Source organism: Micropterus salmoides, unplaced genomic scaffold, assembly GCF_014851395.1.
Source record: "Micropterus salmoides isolate LMB-PRFRI ecotype aquatic unplaced genomic scaffold, ASM1485139v1 Ms_hic_scaffold_15, whole genome shotgun sequence".
NCBI lineage: Eukaryota > Metazoa > Chordata > Actinopteri > Centrarchiformes > Centrarchidae > Micropterus > Micropterus salmoides.
The window spans coordinates 25,704,613-25,724,427 of NW_024040596.1; the positions used below are offsets into that span (position 1 = coordinate 25,704,613).

Below are 19,815 nucleotides of genomic sequence, written 5' to 3' on the forward strand. Positions count from 1 at the left end.
CCCCCCAATACAGTTAAACTGCACATTTTCGAGATTTTGCCAGATTTGTGAACAATATTTGAGAGAAACGGGCCCTCTGTGTACATAGAGAAAGTCTCAGTTCATGATGAATTGGGGGGGGGGCAAAACAAAAGTGTTGCATTTATAATTTTGTTCAGTGTAGATGCAAAGTTCTTACGGTTCAAAGTCCTCTGCACTCTGGAGGGAAATGGCTTAAAATACAGTAAAAAATCACTGGATTCATGCAGTTTAAGTCAGCGACGTTTCCCCCAAAACAAGCTTTTGTGAGAAAGTGCAGAAAGCAAACACACTTTTACAGTTTTACACACGGCTGTGCAGTATGATAGGCTCCAAATCTCCACCGTATTGGAAACTCTAGAGTTAAATAACTTAAAAATTGCCATTTTAATTGTATCAAGTTGAACAAAATGAATTTGCATTTCAACAGACGATAAACATAGAGTCTTTGCTATATGTCTAAACGAGATCACCAAAGTTGACTCTCAGGTTATCCCAGTCAAAACATAAGTCTGGGATGGGTGTTCAAGTGGGGACATGCCTAGAATTTAAGATAAAGATCCCATAAACCTTTTGAGTCTTGAGAGAAAAGAACAAACATAAGCAATTTCAGGGGGAACGAGTGAGATTTAAAGACCTGATAATGAAACAACTATTTATGGCTCCCTTGAAATGGCAGCTCTCTCTTTGCAAGCTGTTCGCCTCATAGCGTGACTTTATGGGGCAGTACTGGATATTTTGAAAGGCTTGTGGCTCACTGCTGCTGACATATTTGTGTGACGCTGTTAGAAATTTGAGAAATATGTGGACTGGCTTTCCAAGTTCATTGAAAACATCCAGGGCCTGTTAGCAATCATAGTTGATGTGGTAACACTGTGGCGTGTGCTATAATTTCATATAATTTGGTATTTGGGATATCTGAACCATGTACGCACAAACCCATACACATGACACAAGTGTAACAGGGAATGAAAAAGGTAAGTCCTCGCAAATGTTTGCAGCTTAGAGGAGAGAGTACCAGTATGGGGACGCCCAGTCTTGCTTGTTATTATGGGCTCATTATGAGAATAATTTTTTTGAAAGACGTGTATTTTACATATACGTGCCCTGAAAACCTCAGCATAATTCACCTGTCAACTCAGTATTATAATATGTGAGAAGAGGGCATGTTGCTGGGGTGACAGTAGATGCCTGTTGGCTCTTGATTCCTGACTCGCCTTTCAGTATATCGTGAGAATGCAAGCAACCGCTGGGAGACAGATTTAGTCATGTTTTCATTTTTTCCAATTTCCATTCTCTGGAAGATTTGTTCTCTCCAGCTTTTAAACCACAGCGCTACATCTCCCTTCATACCCAAACTCTTTTTTTTCTTTCTGGTTCCCTGTTGGCCGGAGCTGTGCTCGCCCACCAAGGCTTTCTTTGACATTTAGAGTCTTCCAAAAATGCTGTTGTTTGTTTATGTGTCAAACCAAAATCAGCTGTCGTCCCACTCAAACTTTGGTTGGAGGAACAGTATTATCACATTTATTATGACTATGATTCAGATCTGTCAGGGTTCAGAAGGAATTTGAAAATATACCCATAATATAATATATTACCCAGGACACTAAATTAGCTTTTAGTGTTATAATTTGCATATATTTCCAGACTTCAAACATTTATGTTCATCCATCTGCCAGCAGCTTTAACATCCAAGTTCTCACTATTTGATTCGCCAGGGCTAAATTTAGACATCTTGTAAGATTTATTTCAGCCTCAAATTGTTGCCTTACATGATTCCTTCTTTCTCAGAGCTTTGACTGACTGCTTGGAGACTGATAGGGATCATTAGCGATATGAAATGCGAGGCACGCCTAACATTGCACCTGAATTTTGCTTTGTTTTGTTTTTTTACTCTGTCTGTGCCCAGTTTAAAACAGATGACTTGCTTTTCAAACAGATAGAAAAGAGTCCAGACAGCCAAAAATAGCTTGCAGTGTTGATTAAAAAAACAGATACAACCAGACTCTACTATCAACACTGCCACCATCAGCAAAAAAGACAATGGGGCTGCAAAAACCACACATACGAACAGATTTGTTATTAAGTGGCTCTGTGCGAGTGATTTAGGAGAATTTGTCATATTCACCAATTTTCCTTTCGTAGGAGTCATGTGCAATTAGTCTGCTGTTATCCTAACCTAAGTTTTTCACTAATGGATTGTATTCAGTAAAACTTCAGTTAATAGCCGAGTACCAAATAGCTATCTCCTTTACTGGCCTGGAGTTTGAACACATTTTGCCTCAATTAAACGCCTGGTATGGTTTTTATAGAAGCTCTTTGGATGAATAAATCCTCTGAAACCCCGCAGGGTTGCCACTTTAGCTGCTTCTAAGCTGCTTAGATTATTAATACAAACATTAATGTTTAAACGTATGATCAATATGTTAATATGGACATGCTGAACATCCTTAGATCAGTTAGATTCTCCACAATACCACTGTTAAGTTCATTTAAGGGAAACAACAAGACCCACATTCTAATTCTTCTGGATTTTCTGGTGTAACCTGCATGGTTACAAGAGAGGAAAAGGGGAAAAAAGTGCTTGACAGGTTGACTTTGAATCGCTAGTTAAGTCCGCTCGTTAAGCTCGAATGTGTCCGTTCCTTGATTATTTATATTCTATATAGTCTGTAAGGGTCCACCAATCAAAAGAATCAAAACAGCTTTTCATAAAAATGAATCCAAGTTGTGAATCCTGTCACGTGAAGTCCATTGCTCTCGGTCTGTTAACTTCTCTCATCCTGCACCGTGTTGTTATGGTGATGTTACAAAATAAAAGCGCATAAGCCGTCTGTCGGAGCTAGATCAAATGAATGATGTGTATTTGATATTATTTGTATTATTCTGTTTGAAATAAATAAACTGTTTGATAGTAGTGTCAGTTTTGTGCTAAAAGAATTAAAGGCCTGTCCCAAATAAAGGCAGGGTCAATTCAGTGATTTTAGCAAATAATTATTACTATTATTCAAAGTTTTAAATATATATTTTTAAATGGGTTTGTAAAATATATAACTTACACTTCATAAGCATGTTAAACATGATGCTGTTTGACTCTGTAGTTCTAATTATCATATAATTCAAACTGTATTCATACAGCCCAACAGTATCATTAATTTAAACTGGCTATTGATGCTACTGTATAACACTACAATATGAACATCTAAAACTGAAAAACAACTATAAATAATGCACTAATGGAAGGTAATTTGACTCTGTTTATAAAAAGGTCAGCTGGAAGTGTAATATTTTGGATGCCTTGGCTCATCAGGCCCCTGGAAGGGCGTGACAGTGTGGTGATATATTGGCAGAGACAGTTTAGGCTACAATGGGCTTCTGCAAATGTGAAACTTGTTAGAGCTGCAACTCCACAGACACTCCACTGCTGACGCTGTTAAAAATGTTACTTTCTTTATATGGATCTCCAAAAGCAATCTCAACCTTCAATCTCCAAACTCGTAAAGTTTTTATTTTTACTCTTCAATGTAATTTTCATGAATGAATACTTCCTGACATATGGGGTAGGATGCCTAGCCTTATATGGTATTACATGAGAATTTACAATTCTCATGAACGTTCACTCCTTTACACACAGGAGGTATTTATCCTGTTTACGCGGGTCATTTACACAGTTATCTGAATCTGGTGTGGCTCACTCGTACAAGCCCACCATATGAAGAACCATAAGAAAGATAAGAATAAAATCTGGCATGAGGCCCATTGTGTCTTGAATAATATATAATCACTGTTTATTTTGATCATCAAGGTTTGCTCGTGCTGCAGCACACAAAGCTTTTTAAACCTACAGGACTGGCTTTTTGGGGCCAGAGTAAAACATTCCCGGTACAACTGAAACCTTATGCATTATAATTATAATTATTAGCAAATGTACATACTTGCAATTTTAACATACATTCAATGATTTTGTAATAACACACTGAAATCCAACAATTTGCTATGTTAATTCCTTGTTTTAATTGCAAAACAGTGCCCCCATATCCATAATAAGCATTGGGCTGCCTGTGTAAACCTTTGTTTTCCATCCAATGCTGCTCTTTCCTTCTTTTCATTGACTTGCCTAGATGACACTGTCTAATCATGAAAAAGTTGAGGCTGTGTCCTTCCCCTAAAGTCATGGAAGTAAACGGGGACATTAATCAAAAGAACCTATGGACTGAGTGACCCAGATCATTGGCTGTTATTTGTTACTGCCCTTTCCTGCACATCTGCGTGAGAACAGAGATCTCTGTACAGGATCTACTGGAACTAAATGTTTTCAAATCAAGATAATATTCCCCTATGCATTGCTGGCATGCTTTATACTCTCCCTGACTCTGGCAGACTTCCAACCCGTGACAGCATTTCCTTTCGTCTCCTTCACTGTGTGCAGACTCCATACCACATACTAATACTTTAACAGAGAAACTGTGTAGACAGGTAATTGCAGTTCAACTTAAAGCATTTCAAGAATTGCTTCTGGTTTAGTTTCAGTTTTCTTTTTTTCTATCACCATCCAACATGTCGAACACTTCACTGTTCAATGCTTCAAGCTTCACTGCCACCACTTTATACTGGAATTTGTTTTCCTTTGCTTTAACTTGTTTCCCTGAATACTCAGACTTTATTGCGTATAGTATTTCCCTTAATTACCCCATGATGAAAAGATGTAAAATCTCTTAAAGGTTACCTCATTCGGGGAGTTTCGGGGATGTTTACCTGAAGTGAATCTTGCATTAAAAGTCTATAATGGCCTGATTTCTAAAACAGGAACAGGAAGTTTGATGTTGAAAGTGGCCTCTCTTGGTGTCTAATTACACCTTGGTTGAAAAATAAAGAGTTTGAAGGTATTGGAAGAAGCTTTTAGGGCGGCTGTGAAATATTTAGTATGAAAGTGTGTCATTACTGTTGTCATTAATATGGTAAAGGGACTGAAATTCAAACGTCAAAGGGAAAGCTAACAACTATCTTGTGGTTCATGGGTTTTGCAGGATTAAATCCCACCCCAACAAAGCGGTCCAAGTTAAAACAACTATGGTAACCTTCAGCTTTCATTCTTTCTTAGGTAGGTTCTGCATAAGGTTGGTCTAGATACCCTTTCTCTCGGAACTAGATGAAATTAATGATTCGTAATTGAAATGTTATTCAAATATTTCAGTATTTTTCATAAAAAACAATTTGACAGTGTTTCCCCATCTCTGCTGAGCAAGATTTTTATGTGAAAGGAATTAAAAGCCTCTCCCAATATTGGCGCCTGCCCCAATACAGGCAGGTTGAGTTCAGTGACTGAAGCAAATAAAAGCCTGACGGTAAGTGGTTTCTGAGCTGTTAAACTTATAAACAGTGAATAGGCCTAGTTTGTACTGAACTGAACATAACAGGTTAAACCAGCAACAGACCGAATGTACTACTGAATGGAAGGCAGTTAGCCCTGTAAAAGAAATGTATCCATCTAGTAGGGATGCAACCTATTATTATTTTAATTATTAGTTAATCTGTTCATTTAAATTAATCAGTCAAATCATTTAGTCTATAAAATGTTTATGTTGAATGTATTTCTTGAGCAACAGTCCAAAAGTGCAAAGTTTACAATGATATAAAACAGAAAAACAGCAGAAGCTGTAATGGGACAGTTTTTGTGTGATAAATAACAAAAAAATGTTGTAAATTTTCTGTCGATTTACTAATCACTCAATTAGCACTACACTCATCTATCTAGTGTTGCAGTGGTGCTGTGAAAATCCTGCACTGAACTGTTAATCAGGTGTTATGCCGTAGCAATCAACAGCATAAAAATATGAATAAACCTGGTGCTTCTTTCTGGTCACAGCAGCAACAAAGATACCATCAAATGATGACTTCTGCCTAGAGTGGAAGTTTGGTTATCGGTTTGCAATAATGACACACATCTCCCTAGTACAGAAAAAAATGGGACGTTGCCAAGTTTGACATGTTGTTGACACCCAGTGGCTCAAATGAATACTAGTGGTGTCTATTATTTCAGGTTCTTTAAATCACATGACCTCCAAAATGGTACAGATGAAGCTGGGAATCACCTGACATGTTTGAGTACAGTCACATATGTGATTGGTAACTGGCCTAATTATAGTAACAGAGTCCTCTGAGTGTATTTGCCCTCAGAGAATAAACCTGTGAAACATTTTCACTCATATTTAAAGGAGTGTTTCTTTTGCCTAGCCACGGGCTTCAACACAGATACCATCAATATATATTGAAGAAACTATTGTACAATATTTGGCCTTTCCTGCTGCTGTGAAGGCAGTGTGTGTGTTTTGATGTTACTTCCTTCACTGCCTCCCACAAACTTACAGCAGTCTCTTAACAACCTCTGGTCAAACTCTGACCAGGATCATTGAACATATTTCCTACATATCCTGCAGCCACATGCACATGAACAACTGTGCAGCGCCATAAACTGTTAGCAGCAGAAAAAGATGGGAAAAGGGGAAAACACAATGCAGAGCTCACCACTGGGGAAGAAAACTAGAATGAACACAGACGGCCACAGAGGCCCACTTACTCACGCAAACTCACTGAATAGAGAAAAAAACAAAAAAACAAGAGGGATGTGGTGGGTTATCCCGATTTGCACTTGAAGTGGCATGGTCTACATTTGTTTACATATGTTTGACTAAAGCAGTAAGTATTAACTACATGTGTGTTAATTCTTACTGCTTATTTTTAATAGCTTAACTTTAAGTCTATCTGACAGTTTGTATTTCTATCCTGTACTGCCTGCACATCACATATTATGCTAATTGTGGTTGTATGCAGGCCTGCAGCTCTGTGTGGTGTAAATGTGTGATTGTAGAGCTGTGCAGGTCTGGTGTTTAAACGCCGTGTGAGTTATAGCTGAGTGGTGTCTGTGTGTCTGTGTTAGAGGGGGAGAGTGTTCAGGGGCCCCTTCCCTCCTTAAAGAAGTTGCGTGACAGGACTGGACGGACGGGTTGGGAGAGGCCATATCCTGGGATTTTCCTGTAGTGGCTGTCCAGATAAGGGGAAGCACTCTTGCCGGCTATTGCTTGCAAAAAACCCCAAGGGGCAGATGCAAGAGAACTGAGTGTGTTTGTGCGTGTTATTTCTGTGCATGTTATGTGTGTGCAGAAAGGCAGGCAGCCAGATCAGTTCTCCAGCAATGAGAAAACCTGTCTTCTGGCAGGGGATTAACAATTGAAGCTCGACTCAGGCCAGCGAGCCAGTTTTGCTGTTGTTTTTTTTTTTATTGCTGCTGCACACTCGTGATCTAATATTCAGATTATTTATAGATCCCTAAAAGAGTCACACAGTAAAAACAATCACACACAGGCAAAGGCAACTATATGCCAGCACACAGTATGCCATTTAATATGGATTTTCCCTTCATATAACAAGCCATCACCTCATACATCTCCCTGATATAAAAACACAAGGGACGATGCCAGGTTTTTCGTAGTCTCTTACCAGGAAATGGTTGTCTAAACTGACTTCTGTCTGGCATGTTTTTGACACCCAACAGCTCAAATGAATGCTAGTGGTGTCCTATTACCTTAGGTTCTTTAAATCACATGACCTCAGAAATGGAACAGATGATGGTGATTGCACATAGTGATTGGCGCACAGGCCTTTTAAGTGACCCTGTTATATAGTTCACTGAGTGTATAGTTTAACTTTTTACTTCTAAATGGATAGGCTAATCAAGCAAGCTACTTACATACATCTGGAACGTGTAAAAGAGACAAGGCTGCATAGAGGATGTCTTCAGGCAAGATGCAAGATTTGAGCATACTGTCATGTGACGTATCATTTATTTCTGCAGTAAAGACGTGTGATTTTTATCTTATTTAGTACCGTCTGAATGTGATGATGGTCTCTACAGTACTTTGTTAGAGTCAATGATGATGGATAAGAAGCAGGTCTAAGAAAAGACAGATTAAAACTAAGTTACAGTGATGTTGGTTTGTTCCCAGATCTCAGCAAGTACTGTAACTCTAGTTATTAGTGAAAATAATATAACTACAGTTTAACTAATGAAAAGGGTTTCCAAAATAAATATTTGAATATTTCCTTTTAACACCTACAGAAGGTCTAATGCCTACCACCAAAGCCTTTTACCCGTTTAAATCATTGTCACACAAAGTGGAGTCAGCTGAGGGTGCAATCCATAACTGTGCTTAAAATGCTTAAAACCTTTAAGCTGGAATAGGCAACATGCAAACTAGCAAGAGATTTTTAAATTATCCCACTCCCTCCCTTCAGGCTTCCCTCCAAAGCCACTCCCCCAAAACACATTTGTGTCAGAACATTTGATTTATTGATTTCTGCCAGGATATTAAAGGAATTTCAACTAATATAACAAAAAAGTAAAACAATGCTTCTGAAATAAATGTCCTACACCAGCTCTAAAATATGTTAATATTATCTCTGCTGAGTCCTCTTGTTTTGTCATCTTCTGTGCAGCGACCATGAAGAACAGTAACAGCAGTCTGATGTTTCCTGTAGTGAACGGGCAAAATGGGAACAGCGTGGACAGCACGGGCTTCTCTGAGGGGGACCTACTGCTCCAGGTAAGAGACGGGGCCAAGTCAAAATCTGAGGGATAACTCCCATTCAGACACTGCATGTAAATGTATGTTATGGGTAATATTTGTAATAGCTGTGACTCTTATCATACGTTACTTATTTTTCTAAATACCTCTGTACACTGTCATGCCATGTTTGGGACTTGACAATTGACAAATATGACAATTGAAGTTGAAGATAAACTCGGATTTTACTGACGTGACCTGCCGTGATGAAACTGCAATGTTCTGAAGATGGACAACAAAAAGCGCATCTTTGACACTGCGCCCCATGTTGTTGTAATGCAGGCCATCTAAAGGTGCACAACACGGTGGAAGATATTACTTCATAACCAAGATAGCAAAAAGGCAGATAAGGTAGCCTACCAGTCACTAAATAAAGGACAGGGTTGTCACATTGACAATGCTTGCTCACATTCACCCTCCTGCCCACCCATAGGCGTATTTATCAACATGAATCCCATTTGTATGTAAATACAGTGTTTCCCACAGAATGACAGCGTAACTGTGCCGAGAGAGAGAGAGAGGAGATGCTGAGAGAATATATATGCTGTGATCATCATCAAATACGATTTTACCCATTTTTAATAGTAACAAAATCAATCGAAAATCAGCGTTGATAATGTGGCAGGCCGCCACAAATAAATCAGTGATCAGGGAAACGCCTCCTGTAGGTTATCCAGCTTGATCTTTGCCTTTATTAAGGCGAGGGTGTCAGCATCTGTGACAGTATTAATTTGCAGAAGGCTGCAGTACATAACGTGAGGCTACACACTGCAACATTATCCTCACTTTGATCACGTTACAAGACAGCTCGCATGGGTTATTGTTGACAGTTATAAGAGAGAAAAGGCTTAATAGCCAATGGTAACTTACATGGTGATCAACCTCCTTTATCCGTCATGGATGGTTTAATTTTTTTTATTATTGTAGAAAACACTTTATAGCATATTTCAACAACCCAAAACATAAAACGGTGTTGAAACAGCATCAGATTACAGCAAATCCAAAAGAAAACAAGCCAAAAGAAAGAAGGAAACTGTGAGAGTCTTATTCAAGAATCATTATGTGCGTCTGAATTGCAAGGATCTTGTTAAATGTGGTTGATGGATTTTATCTAATTCGAACAGCTCTTATCATGGCTGCCACTTCCAGTTCACTTCACTCAGTTAGGAACCTTCCTAAATAAAAAAAAAAGACTTTTCGAACGCAGCCACTGTTTCCAGAGTCTCCAGTCTTCAACTCTAGTTCCATACACGCTTTCAAACCATAATATTACACAGAACATAAGATACAAATGTACTAAATCAGATTAAATAGAATGGAGCACCAAAATTAGTTTCAAATGATTTTAGTTTATTTTACAACATGCTTACACTTGCACTGTTTGCCTACTTCTTCTACTACTTTTTTCTTGATATTTTAAGACTTGTCATGGAGTAGTTACATAGCGTAAATGTAAGTTAGATGTAAAGAGCAAAAGAGAAATTTCCCATCCCCAAAAGATACACCTATTCTTCAAAGCTAAGTCATGAAGCCAAGTCAGATGAAATGTTATTTACCCTCTCTGATCAACTACCACCACAGGATAAAGCTGTGTAACTGTCAGTCTAAAAGCAGCACTAGACAAAATGACAGCAACCAGCAGAGTAATAGATTAAAGCCAGAAACTATAAATAGTGTAAATACACCTTACACAGTTTCAGAGAATGTTCTTAACAAAGCCTGTGCTCGTCAAGTTGCCTGCACCTTGTTTATTGACACTTACCTGTCAGGTTCATTTTCACACTTTGTTCTGCATAATGATCACATCAGACGGTGATTATGTAATATGAAGGGCCTTTGAAAAGCAGCTGTTGATGTGGTTTTGGACAATAAACTGGCAGCAGGATTTACATTTCAGTGTCCTCTGCAAAGCATCACTCAGACTAAAAAGTGGAATGTAGTTAAAAAATACAAAATGACATTACACAATCCAGATTCAAACCACTTTTAATTGACAGTTCGGGATTTAATCTGTGCTTTGTTAACCTGTAGTTTCAGTTTTTTATTTGCTGGTTCTTACCTGTCCTAGTCAGCAGAGGAGCCTGTTTACTGTAAACTCTGAACTGCCCTCTGGTAGCGGTGTCACACGTGTAAAAACGGTCCTAGGTATGTATTAGATTAGACTTTCATATTTTTAACGATTGTTCTAATTTAAAGAAAACAAAGGCCTTACTGTCTTAAGGTAAAAAGCAAAAAACATAACACTGCTTCTTGTTACATAATGTTATTGTACAATGTGTTTACATCCTTAGCATGTGTAGCTGTTTTGTGCTATGAGTGATTTGGTGCCTGTTACAGTTGATATGTGTACCTGATATGCATATGTCCATGTCTTCTTGGTCAGTGTGTCAGTAACATACCTAACATGTATGCATGAAACCTCTGTGAGTGCTGAATGTTCTGTTTTCTGTGCAGGCGTTGAACGGGTTTGTGATGGTGATCACGTCCGAGGGATCTGTGTTTTATGCCTCTGCCACAATCAAGGACTACTTGGGCTTTCATCAGGTGAGATGCAATCAGATACAATATTATTTTAGTGTCAGATATCATCATTTGGAGACTTGAAAGGTAGCTGTTCAAAGCTGGTACTTTCCTCCTCGAATACATGTCTGCTGCCATCAACAGATGGGGTGAAGAATTAAAGTGGTGGTGGAGATTGCCATCGAACACCTGTGTCTTAAAATCTAAACCATAGTTGGTGTCCTAGCTTATGATTCATATCATTTTAATTCTGCAGTATAAACCACTCATGAGTTGTCATTTTGTTGTCAATATGTTCTAAACACTCGTGGTTTTGCCCCCCAAAAGAATTCTAAATACATTGCTTCTATTTCACCACAATGTCACAGGAGGTGGAGCCTGATTGGTATACTCCTCATGTGTAAATGACTTGAACTGTTGATGAAATTTGTGTTCTCTCCTCTGCCGACAGTCCGATGTGGTTCATCAGAGTGTGTTTGAGCTCATCCATACTGATGACCGGGCTTCGTTCAGGGAGCAGCTTCACTTTGCTCTAAATCCCCCAACTGTTGACACGGATGGAGATGGTAATTAAAAAATTAGGCATTTCTTTATTCAGGCTTTAACCATGAGTTTGACATAAATCAATGGTTCACTGTTTAGGTAAATCATTCTGGCTCCTAATCTTTTATCTGAACCTGTGTTCTCAGTCTTGCAGAGTTTTGGTAATACAGTGATGTACAGTCCTGAGCAGCTTCCCCCCGAGAACTCTTCCTTCCTGGAGAGGAGCTTTGTGTGTCGCTTCCGCTGCCTCCTGGACAATTCCTCTGGCTTTCTGGTCAAAACTATATTTTCATATGTTATGTTTTGTCAAAACATTGCCATATTTGGGTGTAATGTGGCCTAATTACCTTTACTTAAATTGAAAGACTCATCTCAAACAGCAGCAAATGCCGTTCTTGGGAGCCATTTGAAGAAACTGTTTCCATCCTAAGCCCTTAAAAATATCCCCAAGTTACTCATCTAATTTTTTTAACCCAAACCAGGCTCTGAAGTTCCAGGGGCGACTGAAGTACCTCCATGGCCAGAGGGAAAACGGCACCTGTAACAAACCTCAGCTGGCGCTGTTCACCATTGCTATGCCCGTCCAGCCTCCATCCATTGTGGAGATCAGAGCGAAAATGCTCCTCTTTCAAACCAAGCACAAGCTGGATTTCACACCCATGGGCATCGATAGCAGGTGCTACTAATTGTTCCATTCTTCTTTTTCAATGTATTGTTTTGGCTAGTGGATTCTTTTTAAGGGCAGGTAGTTTTGATCTCAAATGATGCCCCATCTCAAAACACCATCTAGTGTTGGGCAGTTTTCCTAGGTCTTATTACAATACAATTAACCATGGCTAATTTCTTAAATGGTTGCTTGTTAACAGAATTTCATTCCGGCAAAACAAAGTTAATGTTTTGCTGTTGTTTTTTTGTCTCTCACCAGGGGGAAGATTGTTCTGGGCTATTCAGAGACTGAGCTGTGTATGAAAGGCTCCGGCTACCAATTCATCCACGCAGCTGATATGATGCACTGTGCTGACAATCACATCCGCAGTATGTTGGCAATTTGAACTTGACTTTTACATTAGAATTTGATAATTTTATTTTGTATTAAATGGAGATGCAAGTAGTAGTCCAAAGGAAAATATTTGTTTTTAAGAAAATAAAGTAAGAATCATAGTTAATGTTGAGTTCTTTGTCCTGTTGACTAACATTATACAGAATGTATATATGATTTTTATTTAGATCTCTTACTGACTGTTAGAGTTACAGCGTGTTATGATTTTATTCACCATGGATTATGGTATAATAAAATCATGACAGGCTAAAAAATGTCAGGGTTACCTTTAAGAATAATTATAACAGACATTTATTGCCACTATACTGATAGCCTCTCTTTGTGTGCTGTTTTTGTCTTTTTATCACAGTGATAAAAACAGGGGAAAGCGGTCTGACTGTTTTCAGGCTCCTGAGTAAGTCCGCTGGCTGGGTGTGGGTGAAGGCCAACGCCAAGCTGATCTACAAAGATGGAAGACCTGAATTCATCATTGCTTTTCAGAGAGCTTTAGTGTGAGTGTTTAGTCCTGTCTGTGGCTCTATCGTTTGCTAAAATTATGGAATTAGACAGCAATGGCACACTGTCAAGCGAGGGCAGGTTGAAAAAAACCTCTTCTACAACATGTCTTACTAACTAGTAAAACCTGTGCTATTTGGTCTGTTTCAGCAACGCTGAGGGTGAGGAGTATCTGCGTCAAAGGAGGCTGCAGCTTCCCTTCAGCTTAACCACAGGAGAGGCCGTCCTCTACAACACCAGCCCCACAGTGGACATCACACAGTTTCAGTTCAATAAAATGTTTAGTAACAATGACACAAACACGGATGTGGCCCCCAGCTCTTTGCTGGACTGTTTCCTGAGACAGGATAAAAAGGCCTACATGCAGACAGTGGACCCCCCTTTACCTGTGGATCAGGTGTTCATGGACAGCCGGGCCCTGGTCAGCCTTGCCAGTAACACGTGGCAGGAAAGTGGGACTGTACCCACAACAGGTGTCGTGAAAGAGGAGGCCACACAGTCAGTGATGGCTGTGATTGAAAACCTTGAAGGAATTGCTCAAAATGGTGATTTTTGTACAGCGTTGCAGAATCTGGACGTCGGTGATACAGAGCTGGTGGAGTGGGAAAATGCCCTCAAGAGATTAGGTCAGGGTGAGAATCCGGAGAACAATGTCAGGTCTGAGCTAGACAGCATCCTCACTAATGAGATATTTGACTACATTGAAAATGTTTTGTTTAAAGAAAAGGAAGAAGAATGTCTAAACGCCAGCCCTCCCAGCTGCCTCACAGCAGTCAACAGTAATCAGCAGGACCCCTTCACTCAGGCTGCTCAGCTCCCAACCAGTGGACTCTGTGAGCCACAGTTGTTTCAGACACCAAGTCCTGATTGCACACACTCTCCAATGAATGGTCTCTACGCTCACCAGCAGGATACAGGGAATGGACCAGTGATTACAGGGCAAAGCTTTGCAGAGTCTGCTCAGATATTCAGCAGCACCCAGACACTCCACCATGGTTCCCTGATTACTCAGGCTGACACCAACATGCCCCCACTTCAACAGCTGCAGCTCCAGGACATTTTCAGCCTGTCTATAGACCTCCCAGAGCTCACTGCCTCAGCTGATAATGCCTCAGCCTCTTTTCAATCCTGTGGACAGGCATCTATCAGCCACACGGGCTGCCCTCAGGGGATTTCTGGACAGATTCTGTCCAGCCAACGTTTGCTGTATCCTCAAAATAATTTTCAAGCTCCTACAAAGGCAGCAAATGGACAGATGCTGCAGAGCTCTTTTCAACAACCAAACAATGTAGCAGACGGTGTAATGGACATTTTGCCACCCCTGATTCCTTGCAATGGCTTTAATTCTCCAAGCACACCTAATATTCCCATTCCCTTTGCCACAGCTTCTCTGCAAGGAAGCCCCCCTTTGAAAACGCACAACCACCAGGTTCAGCAGAACCAGCAGCAGAAGCTGCCTAATACTGGCATCATGCAGAATGGACATGAGGTGATGCCAGTATGCCACAGCCAAACTTCAGAAAGCCAAACATTGCCACTTGCTGGCCTTTGGCCAAGTAGTGTCACTGGACTGAACCACACTCAGCAGGGAGAGTTGGCATGTGGCCAGGCAGCTACCCACAGCAGCTGCATGTTCAACCAGCACTTTTCTTCCAGTCCAGCAGGCGGCGACATCCTGGCTCTCTCTGGGTCTTCAGGCCTGAGGTCTGACACGTCTCTGGATCAGGGTTCCTGCTACTTCCAGACATGCACATCAGCTGTCACCCAGCAGAGCAACAATATCGGCCCTCTGACTGCTCCGTCCAACGTGTCGTCTTCACAGCACGCAGTCATGCAGCACTACCTGGAACGCCACAGACAGAAACAGGTAAACATGTCCCACTGTGGGCTGGATAATTTCACCCAACAGGAAAATTATAAGAGAAAATGAATGATAAATTATTTTTGTTAAATATTAATTCTATTAATTTTTAGATGAATCGATTCATTATTAAGCCTATATGATATCAGAACACATGAACAAATGCCATTTACAGTTTCCAAGAGCCAAAAGTAACATAATCAAAATTTTTGTTTCGTCAGACCCAAAGATACTATTTTTTGTGATATAAAACAAAAAGTGGCACGTTCTCCATATTTGAGAAGCTTTAATCAGTATTAATCAATATTGACTATTTGAATGAGAATGACCTGACTTGAATATTTTCAATTATTAAAATAGTTAATATATTGTTTTAGCACTAATTAAATGTAACAGGAAAAAAAAATCATTTTGAAATGATAATTGAAAGTGGAATTGTAAACCAGAATTATTAAGAAATCTTCTGCTAAAAGATAGAAGTTCACCCACATCTCTATAAAACAGTGGAGGTATATGTCATTTTATTATGTGCTGCATAAAGTTCTGATCACAGATTAATTTCAATATACACATACCTTTACCAATTAGCATTTTTCTAGCATTTAATTTTATGGCTATTTTCTGTTTTTCAGATTTACATTTAGTGTTTTTATTTTACTTTTGGCTTTGTTTTCAACAAACAAACGACTCTTTATTCATGTATCCTCTCTACTCTGTTCTGCAGGAGGAAAGAGTCTGCACAGCACGTAATGGATTTTTTGCCACTCCTGCTCAAGATGTAGCCATATATCTGTCTGAGTAGAGCCAAGCCATGTTTTTATTTCTGTTGCAACAAGTCCAAGAGAAGGACAAAGTCAGTATAGTCTGCCTGTATCAGTGCTTATCCACAGCCTCTAATGCTTACCTTTTATTGTCATTTGTTTTATATCACTCACTGTATCATATACTGCTGCTAGAAAGTTGGTGAACTCTTTAAAGTTTTCTGTGTTTCTGCATAAATGTGATCTAAAATGTTAAGTCCTAAAACTAAATAAAGAGGACCCCATTAAAAAGTAATACAAACGGATTATACTTTTTAATTTCTTTCTTTATTTAGCAAAATGACCCAACATTAAGTGTATTGGAAAAAGTATGTGAACCTCCAGGATTTGGTTTGGCTTAAGTTACTGCTGCTCAAGGGGCATCACTAAAAGGACTGAAAATAAAGGTTCAGATATTTTTTCCAACAAAGATAATTAATGTTAGATAATTGCTTAATAAAAAAAGTGGATCTTTTTGTGTTATTTGTTTGACTGGGCTCTCTTTGTGTGTTTTCAGCGCTTAAATGAAGATCTGATAACATTTGCGATCACATTTATGCAGAAATACAGATTCTAGAATTTTAATGGGTTCACAAACTTTCCAGCAGCACTGGCTACTTTGTCAATTCTGTAATGTTTAATAGCTGTTTCTTGTCCATTTTGTAGTGAAGATACACTATAATAATAATGAAGTATAAAGCCGCAAGTGCGTTTACCAGGATGGACCTTGAGCCAGCTAGGAGGATTGGTCAAGTAAATGATTAGCCAAAGAAATATGTTTTTATAAGGGAATCCTAAAAGTACTTCAAAAACACAGAATGTTTTTTAATATAATCAGTCTAAACCTTGATGCTGACAAAGTGGAGACTTTTTTAAAAGAAGTCCTCATTTATGTATATAGCATTGTAAATAATCACTGAAAGTGATCAATACCTGAAAAGCTGTGCCTTCAAATTAATATTATTACAGATGAAATAATCTGTATATTTTAAATGAAACTCATAAGTGGTTGACATAAATGTTTAAATGCAATCTTAAATTCACTGTACTAGTAGTATTTTTTTCACCATAAGATCATAAAAATCTCATATGTACAGAATGCGTCAAAGGTTATACACCTGTTTATCTGTGTGCAATATAAATGTGCCTTTGTAGAGAATACTTTCCAGTAAGAGAATACAGCAATATCTTACTTAGACCAACACTTAACATGTCAGAAATAAGGAGACATGGTTTGGTTGTCACCAAACTACCTATATGAGAGTCAGATTTACCTCACTTAGTGATGCAAACATTTGGATTTGTTGCATTATTTCCATTTCAGTGAAGTATTTACTAAAACTGAAAATAACCCTATTTGAGTTGAATGCACAGCTGCTAATTAAGTGGGATATTTTGAGGTGCATCTTTCTCATAAAGCAATGGGACTACAATTAAAATGCCTTCTGCCACTGAGCTTTAAGAAATTAGCCCATCAAAAACCAGACAACTCTTCTCCAAAATCTTCTTCAGGGCCACACCAGCGAGAGTTGGGACTATAACCAGAATGCACGCAAACCCATGGGGACTTGTGTCAGAGACTGCTTTTTGAGGGGTAAGACGTGGTGTTAGGGTTCAGGTTACAGTAAGGTTAGGATAAGGGTTAAGGTTGGGCATGTAGTTATGATTGTTAAGGTTATGATAAGGGCTAGGGGGATGAAGTCAGTGATATGTCCCCACAGGGATAGTGGAACAAAGATGTGTGTGTGTGTTCTCAACAACTCAATTGAAGAAACCAGTTACCATATTTTAGAACCGTATTCATGCACTCATCTCGAACAAAATGCTCAGTGATTGCAAGAAAGAAAGCCCGATGAGTGGAGTATGGCACGATGATAGAGTTACAATAGAAGCCTAAATCTTCTAGGTCAAACAGAACTCTGACATAGTTATAGGGACAAATTATTCTTTCTCAGAAGTGCTCTACCATACAATTCTAACAGTTACCAAACCCAATGGTGTGTTCAGGCGCCCCTCATCAACTTGAAAGTCAGCCAGCAAACTCGCCCTCAAATGGACAACAAAGTTATAAAAAACACAGTGGTAAATTAACCAAGACAACACATGGAAAACGACATTTCACAGTGCGAGTAACAAAAAGTGATATGTGTGATTTCTGTTGCATTCTCACATATTTTGTGATCCTACATGGGAACACCCTAAAATATATACTGCCTTAACCCAAACTTAAATTTATGATATACCCACACTGAGTCACATGACCATATATATTTTCTTGTGCCTTCCTAAGTGGCTGAAAAGTATCTCCATATAAAGTATCTGTGCCTTCTCTGTATAAAGCATCTTTTAATAACATTTTCCTCAGTAGTTCTTGTTTTTTAAGGCAATCCTTTAGAGCTGTACTAATTTCTGGGAAGCCATGTTCATTGTCCATTTTCCATTACATAAACATCTTAAACAATGGAAATAAGGGAAAACACTTCACTTCAGTCATGACCTATGTCTAAAGAGATGGTAAGGTTTATATCATTGATGGAGAGAATAAAAATGTACCAAGCAGAGTATTTGGAATCAAGAATGTGGAGCTTATAACTGGTCTCATGCATTCAGATCATATTTTCTTTGCTGTGTCGGTTCCCTGTTTGTGCTCTTCATTCTATTAAGGCTTCTTTTCTATCTGATTTTCACCAGATGTTTGTAATATCCACACTACATGAACTACAATAATGGTTTGGATTAACATGAGCAAGAACAGCATTAATGGCAGCTTTAATGTTTTCCTGCTGCATTGTGGGAAATCACTCAGTATTTTACCTTTTCTCAAGATTCTATTGTGTATGTTTTTGGAAATACCTTTCAGTACAATATTCAAAAAATGACAAATGGCCATCTCAAGTGAAATCTTAAAAGAAAAAAAAACCCTAAGAGTCCTTGGGCAGATTAATATGGCCTCCTTTCCTGTTGTCCCCTGTTGCTCATTGTTGTTATATTAAAAGAACTGTGATGGAAATCTCACTGTTCCTCCAGTAGAGGATCTCAGCATGAAGCAGACAGGATGGCCTATAAATCTCTTTTGATATTGGACTTTGATACAGACAAGTTATGACTGTAGCTACAATGGAAAACTTGGAGCCAAATGTTTTTTTTCAAAGCGATGTTAATGTTTTTAAGGTTATTTGTAAAAAAAAATAAATAAATAATGACAAAAAAATGTAATCCACTTATATTTAGCCAAGTAGTTATCATACTTATATCGTGAAATAAATGTCAAACAAATAGCCACCCTTTGTCTACTATTGAATGCTTTTTTTTCATGAATATGTGCTTAATGATGTCAACTGTTTGGCTTATGGTTTAATAAAATCTATGTTAAAGATCAGATGAAACTTTATTGGACCGTGGAGGGAAATTTCAGTGACCGACCCCAGTCATCAGTCATTGCTAAACATAAATAGTTTCTAGCCTCCTTGTCAGCACTTAAATGTCATCTTCTTAAATGTCCTTCTTCCTACTTGTTTCTTCTCTTCCCTCATGTCCGCTTTTGTCTTGTTAGGCGGTGACTTATGGGAAGTGAGAGGAAGGGGAAAAGGGAAGGAAGTGAACAGTTGGGTCAGTTGTTTGGTTATGTTTTCTTAAAAAAAAAAAATAATGAATGGCAAAACAAATGTGCAAGTCAACAGGAGAGAATCACATAAGCATAAAGAGCCTGTAAAACTGGAGACCTTTTTATATAAATATATTTAATCACCTTGGGCTCAAGGAAATTGAGATATTCCTATTTTCTTACATTTCATAGATAAATTTGTTAATTAACCGGAATATTACATGATAATAAAAAATAACCTTTAGTTTTAGTTTTCTTTTATTCATTAAGGAAAAAGTATTAGATGTGTGTAA

General features: G+C 38.6%; 1 protein-coding gene across 1 annotated transcript in view; it reads left to right on the plus strand.

Moving 5' to 3' along the window:
• The window catches only part of LOC119904529 (aryl hydrocarbon receptor-like), a 36,500-nt gene extending 17,206 nt beyond the window's left edge, over window positions 1-19,294 (plus strand). Inside the window, exons 3-11 of the mRNA XM_038721292.1 lie at window positions 8,512-8,618; window positions 11,094-11,183; window positions 11,611-11,725; window positions 11,849-11,976; window positions 12,185-12,378; window positions 12,628-12,737; window positions 13,112-13,253; window positions 13,408-15,124; window positions 15,843-19,294. Of these exons, the coding sequence (XP_038577220.1) occupies window positions 8,512-8,618; window positions 11,094-11,183; window positions 11,611-11,725; window positions 11,849-11,976; window positions 12,185-12,378; window positions 12,628-12,737; window positions 13,112-13,253; window positions 13,408-15,124; window positions 15,843-15,920 (2,681 nt within the window). The 3' untranslated portion in view covers window positions 15,921-19,294. The remainder of the gene's footprint in view (window positions 1-8,511; window positions 8,619-11,093; window positions 11,184-11,610; window positions 11,726-11,848; window positions 11,977-12,184; window positions 12,379-12,627; window positions 12,738-13,111; window positions 13,254-13,407; window positions 15,125-15,842) is intronic.
• The last annotated feature ends 521 nt before the right edge of the window (window positions 19,295-19,815 follow it).